Source organism: Ictidomys tridecemlineatus, chromosome 3 (genome assembly GCF_052094955.1).
Source record: "Ictidomys tridecemlineatus isolate mIctTri1 chromosome 3, mIctTri1.hap1, whole genome shotgun sequence".
NCBI lineage: Eukaryota > Metazoa > Chordata > Mammalia > Rodentia > Sciuridae > Ictidomys > Ictidomys tridecemlineatus.
This window is the reverse complement of record NC_135479.1, coordinates 78573317-78595661: the sequence shown is the minus strand read 5'-3', so window position 1 is coordinate 78595661 and position 22345 is coordinate 78573317. Positions and strand designations below refer to the sequence as shown.

The following is a 22345-nucleotide window of genomic DNA, read 5'->3' as shown; positions in this document are numbered from 1 at the left end:
TTTATTCATTACATTTTATTTTCAAACTAATTAGTTGTTTCACCCCATGCCAGTGAGATTAGAGAAATGCCCCTCCTCAAAGAAATATTAGTGAAATTTGCTGCTAAAAAAATAGGGAAAACTGGAGAGCAGGCTTCTAATCTCTAAATGTACCATTTGTTTTCCTCACTAGCATATAAAAGTGTATTCTGGACAAATTGAGCTGTTCAGAAAAATGTATGGACTCTCAGCCTTTTCGACTGAAAACAGGGCTTCAGATCCCTCAGTAATTCTTATTTTAGAGAGATTAAAGTCTCCAGTTAATAAAGCACAGAATTCGAGGGCAGAATAGATATGGGAGGTTCAGATCCAGAGCTCTTATTTGTAAAGAAGAGTTTAAACCTGGCAGCGTGCAAGCAGTCTGTCCTGGGCTGCAGAGTACTCTGGGGTTAGGGTCCCTGCAGCCCAACCTCACATCAGCCCTGCCACCCTGGGTCATCCCAGTGCACGTGTAGCCCATCCCTTCCCCTGGTCTCCCCTATAAGTCTACCCAGTAATGTACCAGCTTTTAGATTTACAGTTCACTTGATCTACCTGTTCTCTCATCAACACCCCTAACCCCTGAGCGCAAGAAGAAACCTTTGTATCCCCAGGACTTGGCACAACACCTGACATATACTAGAATGTTATGAGGGCAAAATAGTGTCCAACAGACTAACTGCTGCCCAAAGGGGGGGGGGAAAGAGGGGACAAATGAAAAGATGGATGAGAACCTAGAAAGGGGAGAAATTATCTTCTTATGCAAGTTATCCACGGGAAGTGAAAAGAATCTCCCTGGAGCAAAAACCAAGGAAAGGTGAGTGTTTACCACTTGCTGAAACAAAGTAATAAACTTGTTCCCTGGTAATAAACTCGAGGAAGCCGATTTGACACCAGATTCTGCTAAACTAGACGTCTAACTGTCCTTAAAGGTAAACTTCATCTTTGAAGTAAAACAATTGTCAAAGCTGATTAGGCCATATCGAGGGGCAACAGATACTCTTATTTTCCCGAGACTAAGAGATCCCGGAGGTGACGAGTCGGCGATAATGAGAAGAAGCGAGGAGAGAGGCCTAGGGAAGCAGGACCCTGCCCGCGGCAGCTCGAAGTCACGACCTTCCCCGCGAGGGGGAGCGGGGCACGCCGCGAGGAGCGCAGTTCGCATTACCTTTCGCCGCCGCGGGCGGAGGAGCGGCGGCCCCGGCGGCATGCCCGAGTCCCGCCAGTAACTCGGCGGGCCTCACTTTAGGGGCAGCCGTACCCCGCCTTGCTCCGGAGCACCGAGGCTACAGCTGTTTGGCGCGGTCGCCAAGGAGACGGCGCGGGGCATGCTGGGAAGTCGGGGCGAGGCTTTCACCCAGGCGGAAGTGCTCGCGGACCCAAATAGGTGTGTGTGGGGTTCGGGGAAGACCTGCTGGCCGAGCTTCCCAGCTAAACAGCAGCCGTTTCTAAATATACGTCCCAACCTTCTTTAGCAATTGAGCATCTCTGGGCCCGAGAAGCACCTTCGCCTCCCGACCGCCTAGTCTGGCACCCTGGTCTTCACCGAACTGGACTTCCTGGTGACGCCACACCGGAGACTTCCGGTTGCCGGCCTTGGAGTTAAACTGCCTAACGCGGGGGCTGCTAGTCCCCTGGGTTCCTGCGGGATTCTGATGGAGGAGCTACTCCTCTGCGAGGACACAGCAGGTGGGCTCCGCTGCTGGTCGGGGCAGGTTGTGAAGACCGAGGTGGCGCGGCGCACCAAGGCCTATATTTGAAGAATTAGACCTTTTGAGCACCATTTGCTACCCAGTTGGCATTTGCTGAACAACTACTTCGTGCACGGCCCTCTAATGGGCTTAGAGCGAGTCAACAAGATCTGTATTCGCAGACGCTTTACACGACAGACTATAAAGAAACTGGAACTATATAGGATGAGGTGCTGAGAAATGAACAAGACTGGGACTAGGCTGAGGTGAGTCAAGGGCAAAATATAAATGGATGTCAAAAAATTTAGTGATCAAGATAATAAATAAACTTTAATGCAGTATCTCTAAAAACCAAAATGCATTGTTGACAAAATGCAGGGTTTTAAATAAAGGCAGGATTGGTCATAATACTGAGCCATAGTGAACCCTGAAACTAAAAGAAAACAAACAGTAATACTAATTCTGTAAGTTGTTACCCAAGTAGGGAAGATAAACTGCTTCAGATATATGCATGATAAGATAAAAAAAGAGTTTCCAGATGGAATGATCTGGTAGTTGGATTCCTAGAGACAGGAAGCAGTAGTTTTCCTTACCAATTTAGAAGGGCCCACAAGCCCAGGACCTGAAAGAAGTTCCTAAATGCTGATTATCAATAAAAAAGAAAAACTAGATGACTATCATGGGTCCTGCACACTTGAGTTTACTGAAATCCAGTGCTTTCTGATTATTTTTATGAGATTGATAAGGATATCATTTTTGTAGCTTAGCACTTTTTATTTTGCCCCACAAAAGTCCATAGAACTTACATTCTGGTGTATCCATAATGGATTTTAGATGATTTTCCTTTAGAATCATCAGCAGTCTCTCTCTGTGTCCAAAGATTAAAACCCATGGAATCATTGAATTGTGCCTTATCTCACACAGGAAAACAAAAGTGCTCAGCTAATATTGCCTGAGGAACTAGGTAAGAATTCAGAGATGGTGACTACCAACATGTTCCATCTAAAGAACATTTTATAACATTTGCTACTTATTGATTTAATGGGGCTGAGAGCCATGATTTGAAAATGTGTTCCATTGTTTTAAACAGGCAGTTCTTCAGGCTGTCATCATGGGTATCCGAGGACTAATGAGTTTCGTGGAAGATCACAGTAATGAGTTCTTCACTGATTTGAAGTTGCGGGACACAAAAATTATCATTGATGGCTATGCTCTTTTCCACCGACTTTGCTTCAATTCAAATTTGGAGCTTCGGTATGGAGGGGACTATGATTCTTTTGCAGAAGTTGTAGAAAACTTCTTTGAATCACTGTTTGCTTGTAATATATGCCCGTATGTTGTATTAGATGGAGGATGTGACATTTCAGATAAAAAGCTTATAACTTTAAAGGATCGAGCTAGAGAGAAGATTCAGATGGCCCATTCCCTATCTATTGGTGGGGGTGGGTGTGTGTGTCCCTTACTCATCCGTGAAGTGTTCCTACAGGTTTTGATCAAGCTGCAAGTATGTTTTGTCCAGTGCTTTTCAGAAGCAGATCGGGATATTATGACACTTGCCAATCATTGGAATTGCCCTGTGTTATCATCAGATAGTGACTTTTGCATTTTTGACCTGAAAACAGGGTTTTGTCCATTGAATGGCTTCCAGTGGAGAAATTTGAACACTATTAAAGGCACACAAAACTACTATATTCCTGCCAAATGCTTTTCCCTTGATGCACTCTGCCATTACTTCAGCAATATGAACAAAGCTCTACTACCTCTCTTCGCAGTACTGTGTGGGAATGACCATATTAATCTGCCCATCATAGAGACATTCTTAAGTAAAGTACGCCTTCCTCTTAGAGCTACTAGTTCTAAGGGAAGGAGACACCACCGAGTTCTGGGACTTCTGAACTGGTTGTCTCATTTTGCTGACCCCACCGAAGCACTAGATAATGTTCTGAAATACCTCCCAAAAAAGGATCGAGAAAATGTTAAGGAACTTCTCTGCTGTTCCATGGAGGAATACCAGCAGTCCCAGGTGAAGTTGCAGGACTTCTTCCAAAATGGTACTTATGTTTGTCCAGATGCCTTGAATCTCGGTTTACCAGAATGGGTACTAGTGGCTTTATCCAAAGGCCAGCTGTCTCCTTTCATCAGTGATGCTCTGGTGCTAAGACGGACCATTCTTCAAACACAGGTAGAAAACATGCAGAGACCAAATGCCCACAAAATATCTCAGCCCATCCGGCAAGTTATCTATGGGCTTCTTTTAAATTCTTTGTCACATGTAGAAAACATGTCCTGGAGTGCCTTGCCTCATCAGTCTCTAGCTTTCAGTGAAGTAGAAAGGATTCATCAAAACATCAAAACATCAATTGTTCATGCAGTAGAACTGCCTAAAGATCATGCTGATTTGAGCAAATTGACCAAGGTAAGTATAATACTAATGAAATTTTAATTAATCACTTTACTGTGCCATTACATGTATCATTTCTCTTAACATGATAAACTGAGGTTAGTTGCTATCTTGCCTTCATTTCATAGATGAGGAAAGTAGAACTCAAGTGAACTAGGTAATATTTTAGCCAGAGGGTCATTTCGAAGACTCAGACTTAACACTTCTTAACTCTAAATCTGTCATTTCCACAGTGTTTTCTTTACAATTATTACTACTGTATTGATAGCAGCTAGCAATAGAATGGGGTTATGTGGCTTTAAAAAATAACAAAAAATTCTGAACTACAGAAATAAAGTATACATATAGGCACTTGATATTGGTATAATATCTAATACTACATCAGGTTTCGATTAATATTAGTACTGATGGGTGGGTCTGATGTTTTTTATTGACGAGGACCTTTTTTTTAGGCTTCAGGTTTACACATCATAGTGTCTTGTTTGGTTTGATACCCACGATTCTCAGCCTCACTTGGCATTGCTTAACCTGGGTAACACTCAAATCAATCCCTTTTTTAAGGGCAAAATGTTCTTAAGAATCCCAGTGTTGCCTTCATTTTTTATATTATTTAATTAAAAATTATAAAATAAAACTGTTTATGTTTGCAGTTAAACTTACAAATTAAATGCAGATAAGCCTCCCACAACAAAGAATAATCTGGCCTCATAGACCCATTGATGCAGTTCCTGGCCTACACCATTGTTTAGGAACTAGCCTCTTAAGCCTCCCAGTGGTGACATCTCAAGAATGAGGAAAAAGGATTCATATTAAATGGGTGTAAGGACCTCTTTGACATTAGGGACTGCTAATAGGAACAGGGTTTCTTTTGGGAGTGCTGAAAATGATCTGGAATTGCCAATGGTTGTAGACACCTTGTAAATATACAAAACTGTTAAATTGAATACTTTTTAAGGGTAAATTTTATGACATGTGTATTATATTTTGAAGAGTTGCTTTTAAACCACCTTCTCCAGAGGATCTAATCTTTCTCATGATAATTCCATAGACAAAGCTTCTGGGGTCCCTTCAAGGGCCATGCCTAATTATAAATTACTGTACTCAGAGAAGCCCCAAGATGTGGTGTCCACATTAGGTGATATAGTTCATTTATAGATCAGACCTAGATGCAGTTTTATGTCATTTTTATCATGTTTAGTAATAAAACTGACAATCAATAGCATTTTCATTGTTACAGAACTAGAAAGTTGAGCATAAGTCATGTTCTCAAACAAGTAATTAAAACTCTACCCATATCAATAAAATTCAAATTAGCAATTGTTATGGTTTGGATATGAGGTATACCTCAAAAGCTCCTGAGTTAATGCAAGAATGTTTGAAAATGAACATCCAAGTTTGAATGGGTAATTGTGGGCTGGTGGAGCATGATGGAAGGAGGTGGGTCATTAGGGTCATACTCTGGAAGGGTGAGTTCATCTTTTCTCTATCCCTTCTCTTCTGCTTCCTGGCCACCATGAATGGAGCAGTGGTTCTCTGCCACAACATTCTGCCATGATGTCCTGTCTCTCACCATGGACTCAGAGCAGCGGACTTGACTGATCATGGACTGTAGCTCTGGAACCATGAGCCAAAATAAAATTTTCCTTCTTTAAGTTGCTCTCATCAGATCATAAAGGTCACAGCATCATAAAGCTAACACAAAAGTATTCTAAAGAATGATATTTTGCTGAAGATCAATTTCTATCCAAACATAAATAGTACCTTGGAGTTTTGCAATTTTTAAACTTTTTAAATGACTTTACTGAAAAATAAATGTACAATGAAGTGCACATATCTAAAGTGTGCACTTTGATGAAGATTGACATGTTCATATCTGTGAATCCATCCTACAATTTATGTGCCTACGACTTCTCTAAGAGTTTCCTCTGCCCCTTTGTAATTACTCCCTCCCTAGGTATATGCATATAGCAAAGTGCACAGATAGTCATACAGATGGATTTATTATCACAAAATCGATACATCCATGCAAAGAAAACCCAAATGAATAATGACTATCACCACCCCAGAAGCTTTCCATAGAGTCTGGTTCCTGTCACCATCTCTTCCACCCTCTGTAATCTTTCTCCTGACCTTTTACCAATGCAATTGTACTCCATATAACTATGAAGGAATTCTTTCATCCTTAAATCAACATGTTTCACTGTGAAAAGCTATAGATCATTCATTTATCATTACTGTAAACATTGCATTGTGGAAACATACCACAATTGACTTTTCTGCTTTATTGGTGATGGGCATTGGGGCAGTTTCCAGTTTGAGCTATTTCAAATAGTACCATGAACATTCCAGTACACATGATTTAATGGACATATTTCTGTTTGCATATGTTACTACTAGGAACTTGCTGGGTTATACCCTCACACATGGAAGTTCAGCGTATAAGACGTATTACTATATAGCATTCCAATGCATTGTACCAACTAATATTCCCAACCAGAAGCATGAGTGTAACTCTTTCTTACACCCTTGGGACTATGTTTTTTCTTGCCCTTCACATTTTTTTTTTAAAGCTATTCTGGTGGTTGTGTAGTAGTATCATTTTAGCCAATTAGGTGAGTAATTTGTATTTCTTTGATGACTTGAGCACCTTTTCATGGGCTCATTACCTATCTGGATATTCTTTTGTTTTTTTTTTTTTTTGTTCAAATACTTTGCCTGTTTTTCTGTGGTTTTGCCTGCCAGTCCTTTGTCAAATACAGTATTTGCATCTATTCTGTCTTTTATATTTTAATGAGCAGGTCTTAATGTAGTCATTTAAATTTTTATTATTTATGGGATACCACTTTTGTGAGATACTTAAGAAATTCTTGCCTCTCAGAGGTCATGCAAATGGTTTTCTGCATTTCACATTTAGATCTATCATCTACAGAGCTCATTGTGTTTATGTGTGTTTGTGTGGTGTGAAACCAGTCAGGACACCCATAATTGAAATCCAACTGAATCAATGCATTAGAGCATGCTGGTCATATTCCTTGCCAAGTGAAATGACAAGTGTTCTTAAAACTTACCTGCACTCAGAGAAGGGTGAAATTTTAGTTCATTCTGTGCTCTTGGGTCATCTGGCTTTCTTTTAGCATAGAAATTAATTCTGTATTTATCTTGATGCCTTTGGCTCTGATTGGCCCTTGATAAATCTAAACCAGGTGCAAATATGATTCCAAGCACAAATGCAGGTACAAGTATTATTGTTTTTAACATGCTATATTAATAATACTTTATCTGCTTTGTGCCAGTTTTTGTGATAGAAACTTTACACAGTGTTTCATTTAATTTCCACAGAAACCACATGGGTTACCATGTTAGTTGTTAGCAGTGGACAGAACACCTCTCAAGTTAACAAAACAGGAGGTTGTTAATCACAAGGAAACATGGAAGTGGATCATTCTTGGTGTATGAAGCAATACCAAGATCAGCCTCTTTCTGATACTTCTGCCTCTCCTGTGGCAGCTTCTGCACGCCTGTGCTTTCACTCCCCAAGGGAAAGGGAAAGGAGTTGTCACATGCAATAAAATCTAAGGAGCTTTAAAGGGCTGTGAGCACAGTAGTTTCCTTTTTGGAAGGCGCCAAGGACTGGTGAGTTCAATGATGATATCATTATAATGCCTACTTTACATATGATCAGACAAACTGTAGAAAATAACAAAAACTTGCCCAAAGCAAAGTTGAGTGCAGAATACCTCTGAAATCAAAGCCCATTCTTTGCTTTGTTCATAAAAGTTCTAACTTGGCTTGAGAATTGAGTAACTTAAGCATTATATGACAGAAAAGAATTAATGTAGTTCTGTGTGCTTTTCAAAGTTTGCGACATGTATTTTTATTTTACTTTAATTAATGCTACTTCTAGCAAGCATTATTGTTATACTGAAAGCACTTCATTCATATACTTCTAATTTTAAAAATTCTTACTACTTAGAATCATCATACTATTCAAAATCTCCGCGCATTGAAGATGAAACCATTTTGTCAGTTATGATGTTTTCAGATTAACAATTCCATTCTCAATTGTCAGCCACACTTAATACTGATAAAAAGTGTTAGATGCTAAGAAATGTACAAGACTATCTTGTCCTCCCAGAAAGAAAAAAATCTTTTCATGGCAGCATCCAGACACTAGGAGTACAATTATTTTCTTAAAGTTTGATTATAAAGTTCCCCTGAAAGATACCCTTTTAACAGTCTTAATGTCCTTATTAGTAAGAGTGTGACTTATAAGATCTTTTTCTCAAAGTCTTTTGAGATCAAGGTAAAAATTATTTCTACAAGAAGGTCAAAACCCTCATGGCTGTTAACTTCTGACTTTTTTGAAGTACACTCTATAAAGCATGAAAAAAGGGTGTGTTGTGTGTTATTGCAAGGACAGTGCAGTTCTGTCTCCCTTGTCCACCACTGGATAATCCCAGGATGGGAGAAAAGCAGACAATAAAACATTCAGCAGGCAAGGGACATGAGACAGGACTCAAACAGAAGGCTATATAACATTTGTCTTCTGTAGGTGATTAGGAATGGCATCATGGAGAAAGTGGCACCTAAATACCAGCAAGTAAGAGCAGGGTTGAATATTGATCTGTTTTTTAAAGCAGAATACCTGGACTACTTACTAGTTAAAAGTGCAGATTGCTGTGTTCACCAAATTACTCAGTCAAAGTAGGGGACAAGGTCTGAGGAACAAATTTCTAGCAGCCTTCCCAAGTGATGCATGTGCTTAGCAGCAGAGAGCACTGCATGTGCTTAGCAGCAGAGAGGCTGCAATAACGACAGACTTTTTAGAAGGAGCAGACCACACACCCATTTATGTATCTAATCAGTGTTTTCAATGTTTTGGGTATAGATGACTTTTTTCTCCTCAGAAATAAGTTCCACAGCTGACATTAAATCTCTTCTTGCTGTTAAAAAAGAAAATAGAGGGAAAAAAATTCCCCAAAGTAATTTGTAGGATGTTTGGTGTGTATTTTCAGGTCTCCTTCGTTAGGCGGCAGATGCTTCTGTTAGAAACCCTAAAGGTGAAACAGACCATCCTGGAGCCAATCCCTACTTCTCTTAAGTTGCCTATTGCTGTCAGTTGCTACTGGTTGCAGCACACAGAGGCCAAGGCAAAGCTACATCATCTACAAGCCCTTCTGTTGGGGATGCTGATGGGGCCTTTGCATGCCATAATCAACAGCCCTGGTAGGTATCTGGAAATTCCAGGTGCATGTCTTTGCATGTTGGTTACCAAATGTGTACACTCAAGAATTCACACAAATCCAAATTATTTACCCTTATGAATTACATCAGACTTAAAGGCACCAAAATGTCATTTATTCATTGGTAAATACTTCCGTGTGCTGTGCTTCCATGTGATGTGCCAGGGGCTTGACTCCCAAATATACAGCTGGTATGTGTTGACACTGCCTGATCCCACCCTGCAACCTGGCAGGCTCAGTGCCTTGCTGTTTGATAATTGGTAAAAGGTGGGCCTTTTTACTACTTTAAAGGCACCTAATGCTTTAGGGAAGGGTGACTGTGTTTTGCCAGTTGCATTTTGAGTCCATGCTTCTCACCCCATTTTTAATACAGCAACACCGTCACAGGAAGCTTAATTAAAATTACTGAAAGTCAAACTTCTGAATACCTACAACCACAGTAAATATTCATGTTTGTGCTTTAAAAAAAAAAAAAAAACTTTTTCCCTCTACTGTGAGTTTAATTAGGAAAAAAAATTCTATTTCTACTACAGAAACATACTGAAGCAATTTCATCTGCATTTATCTGGTGAAATAAGTGTTCAAGCATTGAAACACCATAGTACGTTAATGCAAAATTCCCTGTAAGATTATGAATGCTGTAATACTATCTAAACAAGTATGAAATTTTCATACATAAAACAGTACTAATATGGCAGCTACCAGCCATCTAAGGTTAAATTCAAGTTAAAAATTCAACCTTCTCAATCATATTAGCCCCATTTCAAGTGCTCAGTAACCACTTGTGGATACAGGATACTGATTAGCACTGATTTAGAACATTTCCATAAATTAGCACTGATTTAGAACATTTCCATAACTTCAGAAAGTTTTACTGGATAGCACTACTCTGCAGTTTATTTTTTAAAAGAATAAGTTAAATGAGAAGAGTGAAACAGCATGAACTCCAAAAACACCCCAAGTATTAAGAGACTCAAGTGTGACAATAGCCATCAGAGAGACTTTGGATATATGACAACCAACATAACAAACTGCTTAATAAGAACAAAAGTTGAGGGTTGTTCCTCTCTGAATAATACAGTAAAGAAAATCCTCAGAGTACAAACTATTACATTTTTACCTGAGTCCTACTGAAGGGATATGTCAAGGGTCTATTTCTTTTCTTTTAGGAAATGTGAACCCTGCACCCTGGCAGGCTCAGTGCCTTGCTGCTTGATAATTGGTAAAAGGTGGGCCTTTTTATTACTTTAAAGTTGGTCCAGTTGTCATTTTGCACATCTCCACTCAAACCTACATAGAAACATTGAGCTAAACACATGCAGCATTCTTGCCCCATAAAGAAGCTTTTTGTCAAAGTCCGAGTCATACTTTTGCTTTTGTCTCATAAAGCAAGTAAAAGTGTTTTGGACACAGCTATTTCTTTAAAACAAGTACACTACAGCATGAGGTTTCTGTGAAAGGAAGATTAGTGAAAGAGAAAAGTAAAGAGAATGTTGTTTAATAGTCACTTGTTTCCATAGACAGAATTTGGAGAGTTCACATGCAGACATGTTTAAGATCAGGTAACAGATCAGCAGAAGAGATATTACTTCAAGGAAAAGATAATTTAGGGTTGAAGAAAGCTAGGTTATCATTAAAAAGTTACTTGAGTATAAATATTTCAATTTTATACAGCAAGGTATATATGAAGCCAGAAGAGAAAGACAATTAGGTTTTTAAATTAATTTTCTTCTTTGTGGAATCTGAAATTTTATATGTGAAGAAAATGTCAGGCTGATGGCAGTATTTTTGGAAAATACTGCCTTGAATTCTTTCTTTGTCTAGGTAAAGAAGAGCTGCAGGAAGGTGGTGCCAAGATGTTGTATGAAGAGTTCCAAAGAGTGAAGGAGCTGACGTGGCCGGGCCGGAGACTGGATTTAGACACAGCTCACATCTTCTGTCAGTGGCAGTCCTGTCTCCAGATGGGGATGTATCTCAACCAGCTGCTGTCCACTCCTCTCCCAGAGCCAGACCTAACTCGGTAAGCATCACGGGAAACTTTAGTTCAGATGGATACATACAAAAGTGAATATTCTTATTTATATCTAAAATAAAGAAGTTACTTTAAAAAGTTATTCTTAGTAGAATTGATCTTGGATCACATTTATCACTGAAGAGCTGGAAACAGGAAAAACATTGTTATTTTCATATTCCCAAAGCATGTTTTCATGATCAGATCCAATGAATAAAAATCACTGGGAAAGAGAGGCAGCTATTGGTAGAATAGAACTTATTCCCTTCAGGTGTTTATTACTTTATAGAAGCTACTTCTTATGACACTACTGAAATATTACTGTATCCCCAGTCACCCTAGTTTGTTATGAGACTTTTTAAATTGCATCTCTTACCACCTGTCATAATCTTTACTCATTCATTCCAGTATTTATTAACTGCCTACTTTGTGTTAAGGTTTCATAAACAACAAAAATCTCTGTTCTCGTGGAACTTTTATTCTAGTGAGATGATTATTAGACGTCATTTAGGGTTTGTGTCCTGCCAAATAATTATGAAGACAGGAGAGGCAGTGAGGGAGTTGAGCCTGTGTTCCTCAGAGTAGTATTATATTTGACTCTGGAGTTTTATGCTGGGTAAGAAGAAATGATAACAGCAGGATTTGAGCCAGTGAAAAAACTATGATTAAGGGATTGGACATCTTTGTAATTACCCTTCTGGGAGGTGCTAGAGGAAGAAAGGAGGAGGAAAAGGTGATGGTTAGAAATGAGAGTATTTGAAATTGAATCTACAACATCCCCAACTCCTAACCAACATTTTTAAAATGAAAACAATGTATAAGTTCTATGAGGACAGGTATCCTGCACTTTGAGTGATAATTTAGGAGGTATACAAAATATGATGGTATAACTCTGAAGATGTTTCAAGATAAAAAGCTTCCTAGCAATAAATAAGTGTCCTTAAAATCTCTGGGCCTCATCTGAGCTAACCCAAAAACCCACTACCAAGTAAAATTAATTGGTTTTTGAACTTGGATTTTTTTATTCCTTTCCTTTAATAATTTAAGTCATTTCTTTACTGGATCCTCTCTAGCTACCACAGAACCCTATACAACAACAGGAAAAACAAGACCAACAGTTCTCTTAATAATGATTTCAGCAGGAGATTGTTTCTGCACCTCAGCATAATCAAGGCTTTATTTTAAATGATTTTACTCTGGTTAAATGTTGGTTCTACATTGGTTGATAAGGCACCAGTTGATCAACTCTAAGTCATATATTCAATTTGAGAGTTCAGTTAATCCGATCTTCTATTTGTGAAGTGGGATTTTAGTCCAAGTGAATGACCTTGCCAATTATGCCATTACAATTTTCAAGAATTTTAACAAACTGCCTGTGTGGCTTATCAAGATCATTTTAATTCCTTTTCTTTGAAGTGATAAAGAGGCCTATTTGGAGTTAGTTGCAAAACCAGTAATCATCATTTGTTAATAAAAAGTTTTTATATATCACCAGCCAGTAATTTTTTAATCACTAAGTTCTTTTCAACAAAGAACAAGATAATTCTGAAATTATTTTAATAATTTTAGAAAAACAATAAGAGCTCTCAGTGTCGATAGAAATTTATTGAAGCCATGTTAATCATACCTACTAACCTGATGCTTTACAACCATACTTTTTTTTTCCCACTGTACAGATTGTATAGTGGAAGCCTGGTGCATGGACTATGCCAACAACTGCTAACATCAGCCTCTGTAGAAAGTCTCCTGAGCATGTGTCCCAAGGCTAAGCAACTTTATGAACACCTGTTCAATGCCACAAAGTCATATGCTCCAGCTGAACTCTTCTTACCAAAGGGTAAATCAAATTCAAAAAAAAAAAGAAAGAAGAAAAAGGGTACCACCTGGTCAAAGAACAGAGTGGGAACTGCCTCAGATCCCCGATGCTTGTATGAGGGAAGCAATCGATTTGGGTTATTAATGGTTGAAAACTTGGAGGAACATACTGAAGCCACCAATATTGAATAAACTCAAGTCTACATATACTACATGTATAATTCTAACTTAAAATTTTGCTCTTACCTCCCTTGAAATAATTAGCTCTTTTCTTTAGAACTTAGGGGATAAACATGATGACACAATTGGATTCTGACATTTTGTATTCTATTTTTAATAAAGATAACCTGATTTTAAGAAGCTTCTGATATCGCTTAAACACACTTATGAAAAAGCATATTTGTACTTCTCATGTTCCATTTCAGTAAGTTATAAATTTTAAAATTGCAACAGCACAGTTAGCTATATTTTCAAAGAGAAGTCCTACTTCAATTGATTACTAAAAATAGTAAGCTGGTAATCATTTCAAAAAATTTCTTTGTTTTTTATGTATGAAAAGTCTGAACTGTGAAAAACAGAAGTTAGATGCCAACAAAAGAAAATAAAAACTTAGTAGATGAGACCATGCAAGGCTGATAAGCGCTATAGATACACTTCAGATTTTAAAGTAGCAGTTGAAACTGTAATGGCGCCAGCTACAAAAACAGCATGCTGAGCTATTAGATATAGAGGAGGAAAAAACAATAAGAAATGAAAATAACACAAATATGTGCAGCAAAACAAGACGTTAGACCTTTTTTTGAGAAGTAGTTAATGAGTCATAACCAGTTGTTATTGGGTTTTTTATTTTTATTCCATCCTGGGCATCCAACCAAGGGCCTTACACACACTAGGCATGTGCTCTACAACATCCCCAACTCCTAACCAACATTTTTTAAATGAAAAAAATTAGTCTAGAAAATATCAGATACATATATTAAGTGGTTATGAAAAATTATTTTTTACTGTAATCAAAAAAGTTTGAAAGGCACCATTCTAGAAAATACTAGAGGCTGCTAACATTACAAATACCAACAGATATAAAAGTGCTGGCCAGCTCCAAATAAAGAACACAAAAGTAAAAATAAACAAGTAGAATGATTCAATACATTTGGGCAAGATCTGAAAGTATTCCAACCTTCATCTGTTCACACAGCTGTGTTCTTCCTCTTCTTCCACTGGCATATTCTCCATCAGTAATCTAAAGATGTGTTCAACTGCCATTTTGAACAAGCCCATGCCCTATTCCTGATATCCAGTAAACAATTCTCTACACTTTCCTTGAAATACCACACCTCAGAGTAAGCCCAGCACCAGCCAATGTCATATGTACCTTGCAAGTGTTGACTGGTTTTAGCCATTTCAAAGGGTAAAGCAATGTCATTTGCATTTGGAGTGTTCAATGCTACTTCCATTTCAAGTGAGAGTTTTGAAATAAGGAAATATCTTTATCATTTTAGGAAGATTGCAGAGGGCTACTTAGGTTTTTATATCTCCAAAGAGATGTTTCTTTCTTAGAAAGATCAAGGAAAGAGCTTATCTGTTTTTATGAAGTGTGTTTTAACCACAAACAGTGGATCTAACAGGAACAATAATCATGTTATCCAAAATTCTCTCTTCCTTGATTCCTAGAGTTTGGGGCTGATCTAGAAATTATAATGTCCTATTTCCTGAATTATCAATACTTCTTTTGAAAATCAAACTACCCTGCATGGAAAACCATTTCCACTTTGGCAATTAACTTGTTTGGTAGGCAGCAAATTGAGCTACAGAGTTTAACTGAAAGTCAACTGAACTACATCAACTGTCTTTTCCCTTCACTTAATGGGTTCTCCTTTAGCAAAAAGAAGTCAGATTTCCTTCTCTAGCCATTGTAATCTGGGCTTTTTACTTGAAATTATGCCACCTTGCAGTAAAGGGGTTAAGAATCTAATGTCCAAGCCAGGCACAGTGGCACATGCCTGTAATCCCAGTGGCTCGGGAGGCTGAGGGAGGAGAATCTTGAGTTCAAAGCCAGCCTCAGCAATAGCCAGGCACTATGCAACTCAGTGAGACCCTGTCTCTAAATAAAATACAAAACAGGGCTGGGTTGTGGCTCAGTGATTGAGTGCCCCTGAGTTCAATCCCTGGTACCAAAAAAAAAAAAAAAAAAGGCAATTCTCTCTTACTCTGGGGTAACTCTGTGTTAAACCTTCTGTATTAGCCAAAAGGTCACTGGCATTACACAGGGTAGTCTAAGGAGGGTCAACACAGAATGAGGATATATACCTGATCCTCTTAAAACTTCTTTTTTAAGCTGTTCTGAAGACAATACACAATGAAATAACAAAAAATATTTTATAAAACAGTCTGTCAGGTACAAAATTGTAAAGACAAAAGACTGAATGCTACAAGGAGACTGCAATTACCAGGAAGAGGTTAAATCATAGGAGGACTCCCAGACATGACTTAGGGCTTGGCTTGATTGAAGAGATAGGATTAAATTTAGATCAGGAAAAGGAGAAAATGGGAACACCTATGTAAATGCAGAATGTGATATGTCCCATGTTCTATTTCTACAATGTTTCCTGTGTTGTCAAACAAGTCTTTAGGTAAGTCCTGGTGTTTTTTGTTTGGTAGTTTTTGCAATATTAGGGATTGAACCCAGGGGCATTGTACTACTGAGAAAATATATATATATATTTCTGAGAATATATATATATATATATTTTCTCAGTAGCACAATATATATGTGTATATACATGTATGTATATATATGTATGTATATATGTGTGTGTATATATATATATGTATGTATGTGTGTGTGTGTGTGTATATATATATATATATGTATATATATATGTGTGTGTATATATATATATATTCCCTAGCCCTTTTAATTTTGAGACAGGGTGTCTCACTAAGTTGCCAAGGCTAGCCTTGAACTTGTGTTTCTCCTGCCTCAGCCTCCAGATCCTTGGGATTCCAGGTGTGTGCACTGCACCGGGAAATCAGTCCTGCTCTTTCTGATTTAGATCTAGCAAATGAATTCTCACCTGAGGCTTTAGAAATGTAGTATTCGATTAGCAGTTCAAGTAACAAAAAGAACTCTGGACAGCTAAGATGAATAAATTTTAGGGGTAAAATTAGAGAAAAAACCATTTACTTTATATAATGTAATCATGCTCTGTACTTAATGATAATGATATTTTAAGTCTATTTTGTACAAGTTCATTTTGAGTTACCTGGATCTTGAAAATTCATTCATCTGTAAGTATCTCTATAGTTCTTTTATGCCAACTGATCATCATGGAAAAAGAATTCAAGTTAACTTTACTTTTTCAATTTGAATTTCTAATTCAAATTAATTATAATTTTAGAAGATAAAGATCTTTATCACCTGAAAGACCCTAAAATTTTTGTTCCTTTGTGTTATAAAAACAAATTAATCAGAGAATGTCTCAGTTGCCCTTCCTATAAAATGAGAATTGTCCATAAGTGAAATTGTCTAAAGATAAAATAATATTTCTAAGTGCCTGGGTACTTAGAAATGGGTGATAAATAATAGCCATTGTTATGTCCACACATGAAAACCAAGAGTGAAGCCAGGGATCTGGGGAGTGAGTGAGTGCCGAGCAGCATGAAGAGTAAGATGCCATGAGACCAGAGTTGTCAAAGCTAAGAGTAGAATTCTGCAAAGGCAAATGAGATAAGAACATGGCTAAGAAAAAAAGGGAAAGAAGTGTGACACTGAGGCCACCCTGGAAAGAATGGAGAACTACCAAGAGAATGAAAGGGCAGATAAGCTCTAAATCAGAACATGAAAACCAGAAGGAATTAATGCCATATTGAATATTCGTGTCCCTCCAGCTCTTTTTCCTGTTGTCAAGGAATTTTCTGTACTTTTTTCAAAACTCAATTTGAAAAGAGTGCTGGGTATGTTTAAAGATAGAGGGAAAATAACTAAAAAATAGATATTACCACTTCCTAGGAATCTCTTCCTGCAACTGTCAGGGTTATATCCTGGCCCTACCTATAGCTTTAAGAGCGCCAAATCCAGCTTTCCCCTAGTAAGGTTGCCAGGTATCATTGGAGGCTCCCCTCTACCACATGCTGTTTGGCTACCTGGCAAACCAGAGCAGCAACTGGAAAGCAGCCCCACCCAGACTGGGTAAAAGGATTTCATTTCTATAAAAGAACACTTACTAGTACCACACTCCAATGTGGCAACCTTATATTTTTGATGGAATGGATATGGGTGGAATACTTGGTATTCATAATTAAATTAATTATAATTTTAGAAGTTAAAGATTTTATCACCTGAAAGACCCTAAAATTTTTGTTCCTTTGTGTATAAAAACAAATTAATCAGAGAATGTCTCAGTTGCCCTTCCTATAAAATGAGAATCGTCCATAAGTGAAATTGTTTAAAGATAAACCAGATGTGTTTAGATGATGTATTTCAGTCATGACACTTAAAAGTCATCGTGCATCTTGTACCAATTTGAAATTACTATTTCTCTAGGGCCAAAAGTATTAAAAACATACCTTCTCACTTTCAGCAACAGCTTTCTGAGCCATATAGGACAAGTTACTTTTTCTGTCCAGATGTCTAAAAAATGCTAAAGTTCAAATCCATCCAGCTATAAAGTTCTAAGATGAGTACCTCAAGTTGAAGAAGGAAGTTTTTTAAATTTAAAGACATGATTGTACCAAGCCATATATCAGGGTGTTAAAATGACAGACCAGATGAATTATAATATGAAAAGTGCTTTAGCTACTTTCACTGAACTCTAATTTTAGGAAGAAAAATCAAATTTCAAATGAATGTGTAGCACTATACATCTATTCTTACTAATCCTGGCAATAATTTATATATTTGGTTGAAAAAGAAACTATTAATACACGTACACACACATAGTTTAAGAAACTATTTTCCTATTCTCACTTTTGAGACACATGGAGATTTCTGTGTGCAGAATTACCCATTGTCATTGGAATAGGGGAATACCTAGGAATTTGGGGTTGTTGTTGTTGTTTTCTTTTTTTTTTTTTTGCCAGGGGCTCGGGGTCTGGTTTTAAGTTTCAACTTATACACACTTAATAGTATTTTTCATTTCAAAAAATTAGAATGTACCAATAATTTTGACAATTTGTAACTGTAAAAGTTATGCCATCGTATGAGTTACCACACAAGATTAGGAAAACTTTGCAGGTGGTCTGTACATATTAGTAATTTCTGGACCATTAGCTAAGGTGCTGGTACTTGAATCTGGAAAACCAACAGTGTTTCTATGAAGGCACTGCTCTCCTCCTGAATTCCCCCTGAATTTCCTGTCTGGGTCATATTATAGGGACCAAATCAAAGAAAGTTGATAAGAAAAACAGGAAGTCTACTTTGTAATGTCTCAATGTTTGCTATCATGGTTATAGAATAACTATATGTAATGAAGGAGAAGGGGTAATATAATCTACATGTGAGCAGATGAATTTGCCCTGAAAAAATGTGGAAACATTTTTTTAAAGTAAATACATGTTAACATTACTCAAGGGGGGGAGGAGCAGTATATCAATAAGAGATGCTACAAAGTACTGCCAAACCTGAAATAACACATAATTTTTATATCTTCATTAAAATAGTAGCAGCTAACTTCTGTTTTTAAATTTCCCACTCCATTGTCACTCATTTGTGTAGGGTAAGAAGTAGCATTAGGGATTCTTCTGTGAATATGTTAAGTTAAAAATACTTTTCAGGCACTGAAGTGGAGACATCTGTCAGGCAGTTGGATGTATGTCTGGAGTCCCCTTTCCATAGGAAAAATCTGGATCTTTGAATGCTAAGTTTCCTCTCCTACTCCTCTATTTACAAATGTATCCAATGTCTACATTGTACTTTTTCCACTGAGATGCTTTCAACATTCCTTTGATGGCCTCAAGGAAAAAATAAGCACCTCTGGGGCAAAATCTGGGAATGGTGACAATCCAAAATCCAGGTTTCTCATCACAAAGTACAATAGGCCGTCTAGCTCACAGACTTATGAAAATTGTTTGTTTTTTTTAAAGCAAACTAAACTAACCCTATTATGAGCCATTATCTATTTTATAAAGCAAGAAGTTATAGGAGAGCCAGAAGTGGATTATAAGAATTTACTGAGAAATACTGTCATCATTTTACCTTAGAAACGATAAATACTATGTAAATACATTTGGGTTTAGAATGTTCCATTAAATCAGTATATCTTCCCCTAAGACTGAACTGTTAGGATATTTTGGTTTCTGCTTATTAAATATTTTCTTCTCTAAGAAAAAATATACTTTAGCTTATTCAAATTAAAGCCTTTTTCTCTGGGAAGCATCTACTTTCTCTTTTGTATCCAGGAAGGTAGGAGAGAACTGACAGGCCACACAGGAGCAGAAAGAGGTGGAAAGAAGAGACACAGGGAGGAAGTTTAGGAACACAACTCAGCTGGGAGAGCATATCAGAACACTCCACCCAGTAGAACAAGCAGCAGTCTTCGTAATTGCTGGGACTACTAACAGCAAACACATCCTCCCTGTTGATGATGTTTTGGGAATAATCTGAGACATACTCCACATAGGAGCTCGGTGGGAGACTCACAGACTGAAATTATATCTGCTACCAAATGCATCTGTCCCAGAGAACAACCTGCTGGGATACTGAAGAGTAGAAAAAATTGATGCCATTTCTTTCCCAGTCCAGTGAATGCAAAGTACAGGTCTATTTTCTTCTTCTTGAGTAACTATAGGAGTGGGTAAGCTTTTTCTATAAAAGGTCAAATATAGTTAAGTAATTTAGGCTTTTTGGAGCCATATGGTCCCTACTCCAACTACTCACTTTTACTATTGTAGCATGAATGACCAAAATATAAATCAATGTGTGTAGCTGTGTTCCAAGAAAACTTTATTTATAAAAATGGTCAGCATGCAGACTTGTCCCAAACGGCATCATTTGTCAACACCAAACTAACAGCTCCGTGTAGGCGAATTAAGGAGGATTACAATAAACTGTTTCTCTAACTTTTAACACCTCTAGCTAATTCATGGGCTATCCAGACCAGCCATGTAGAAAGATATTTAAAAATCTAATGTCATCCTATAATGCAGCCATATTAGAAAACAATATGTATGAAAACACAATTTATACCATCCTAAAATTGATCTAACACTACTTAAATGTAAAATTTGTCATGTTTTTCCTATTAGGCATACATTTTCTACATAATCACCCATTTAGTTACAGCTTGCAGTATGCTGCTCCAAGGACAGTTTTATAAGACTTGCACACCAAGTATTTCATATTATGCCTATAAGATGCAAACTGATGAAAAAGGGTAGTCAAGGCACATAGTATTTTTTTTAATGACCATAAGAAGACTCCAAATTGCCACTTCTCAACTAAAGTACACTTCAGTATATTTATCACAGAAGATTTTAATAGATAATTACCTTTAACATGGTTGAATAGATCTGTACTTTAAAAAAAATTATTTAAAAGCACATATTGAGGAACTGGGGTTGTGGCTCAGTGGTAGAGTTCTTGCCTAGCACGTGCGAGGCACTGAGCTCAATCTTCAGCACCACATATAAATAAATAAATAAACAAACAAACAAATGGATAGATAAATAAATAAATGTGCTGTGTCCACTTACAACTATTTTTTATAAAAAGCACGTATTGAGTTCAAAAGCTAGAAATACAGAGTCCAAAAATGGATTTTTGGTATACATGCACACCATCTGCCCAATTTCCAGCACCAGTGCTCACAATACTGTGAAACATGGTTTCTATGCACAAGATTATATTATTCAACAATACTATTAACTGCTTAAGAAATACTGGTGATGGGGCAACTGTGGGTTAGATATGAATGGAAATTCTGCCAGATCTAACAACTATGGAGCCATTACAAAATCATGGGTCAGTAAGAACATTGGTCAATTTGGCTAGAATTGAGCAAAATGGCTTAAGAATACAAAAGTCACTATCTGGAGCCGTTGTACAAATAAAGGCCATTACTAACACATCATATACACTCAGGCATATGTGCCCAATGATGGATTTAAGAAATAATTTCAAAGAATCAAAATGGCTCAAAATACTTGTTTCTACTTTTTTGCCCCAACTTCAACACTTAACTTTATCTTTAATAAAAAAAAAAAAAAGACAATTTTACCAAATTTCTGTCTAGCTTTATCAACAAAGTGGCTTGGACTTATATTTTTAATGTTTTCTAAAAAATAAAAACTCACATTTTTTATGCTCAATTTTAAGGCTGCCTTGTTAATATTATTTACAAGGAATTGTACTATGACACACACACATATAGACGACTACTCCCTTTCAAGCAATCTGAAAAGACCATCTTGGCCTTTCAACTAGGATTTGAAATATAGGTAAAAATTCTGATTTTTGGCTGAGGATGTAGCTTAGTGGTAGACTGCTTGCCTAGCATGCATGAAGCTTTGGGTTCAATCCCTAGCACAAAATACAAACCATTTTGATTCTCAAAATTGAGGCAAGAATTTCAAGAAGTAAGAAATTCTGCACCCAAAGATCTAGAAGTAGATTGTCTCGGCTCATTGAATGGGATATGAGGCTAGAAAGATCCAAATAGTTATGAGTAAGATGGAAAAGGCACCAAAAGACATTGTTTTCTACTATTCTACCACAATTACTTGTTTGGAGCAAGCAGATATTTTCTAACGTAATGCTCACTGAACAGTAAACTCATTCTAAGTTATGCAGTTCTTCAACATACCTACAATATGCACTTTAGATGTTTTACTGCAAATACCAAAATGATGTGCAACCAATTATTTACATCAGTGTTTTCCAACTTATAACCTTAAAAACAGACTCATTTGTAAAGCTCTATAACAAAGAAGACTTCAATGTGCTTATCTTTGCCCCTTGCAGTGAGTTTAGACAACTGTTTGCTGATTAAGTAATCACTATGTTAAAGGAACTTAAAAAAAAAAAAAAATTCTTACTCTGCCAAAGCTGAGTATACTCTCATTTAGTGCTTTAATTTTAGCAAAAATCAAAGTGTGTGGGGGGGGATTTTAAAGGGAAATTGTTTTTCTACTAGCTTATAATTTGCTCTGGCTTTGATTCTCTGCTTTAGAA

General features: G+C 37.2%; 3 protein-coding genes across 18 annotated transcripts in view; 1 reads left to right on the top strand and 2 right to left on the bottom strand.

The window, feature by feature from the left end:
- The window catches only part of Nek11 (NIMA related kinase 11), a 307831-nt gene extending 306438 nt beyond the window's left edge, over nt 1-1393 (bottom strand). For all 9 annotated transcript variants that reach the window (XM_005327006.5, XM_040269806.2, XM_040269805.2 and 6 more), the window contains exon 1: nt 1187-1393. Coding sequence is in view for 1 of the 9 variants with exons in the window: in XM_013359364.4 (XP_013214818.2) it covers nt 1187-1228 (42 nt within the window). In the remaining 8 variants the exon portion in view is untranslated. The remainder of the gene's footprint in view (nt 1-1186) is intronic.
- On the top strand, nt 1349-11372 carry Aste1 (asteroid structure-specific endonuclease 1). Of its 4 annotated transcripts, XM_078043302.1 has the most exons (5): nt 1350-1975; nt 2800-4125; nt 9126-9336; nt 10523-10582; nt 11178-11372. In XM_078043302.1, the coding sequence occupies exons 2-4, from the start codon at nt 2821-2823 to the stop codon at nt 10567-10569; spliced, it is 1563 nt and encodes a 520-aa protein (XP_077899428.1). In that variant the 5' UTR covers nt 1350-1975; nt 2800-2820; the 3' UTR covers nt 10570-10582; nt 11178-11372. The 4 variants fall into 4 exon arrangements, with proteins under 4 accessions (XP_021583218.1, XP_077899428.1, XP_005327125.1 ...); XM_005327068.5 differs by having other exon boundaries at nt 10523-11231; XM_021727543.3 differs by lacking the exons at nt 9126-9336; nt 10523-10582; nt 11178-11372 and adding an exon at nt 5637-6321 and having other exon boundaries at nt 1349-1975.
- Atp2c1 (ATPase secretory pathway Ca2+ transporting 1) overlaps nt 9447-22345 on the bottom strand; it is a 134525-nt gene continuing 121626 nt past the window's right edge. For all 5 annotated transcript variants that reach the window (XM_005327001.5, XM_078043296.1, XM_078043297.1 and 2 more), the window contains one exon: nt 9447-11365. In XM_005327001.5, coding sequence (XP_005327058.2) covers nt 11270-11365 — 96 coding nt within the window. In that variant the 3' untranslated portion in view covers nt 9447-11269. The remainder of the gene's footprint in view (nt 11366-22345) is intronic.

Excerpts from the sequence above, each read along its gene's own strand:
- Aste1 (XM_078043302.1), top strand. The coding sequence starts at position 2,821 with ATGGGTATCCGAGGACTAATGAGTTTCGTGGAAGATCACAGTAATGAG. Across the intron at positions 4,126-9,125 it reads ATTTGAGCAAATTGACCAAG|GTCTCCTTCGTTAGGCGGCA; the intron begins GTAAGTATAATA and ends GTGTATTTTCAG. Across the intron at positions 9,337-10,522 it reads TGCCATAATCAACAGCCCTG|GAAATGTGAACCCTGCACCC; the intron begins GTAGGTATCTGG and ends CTTTTCTTTTAG.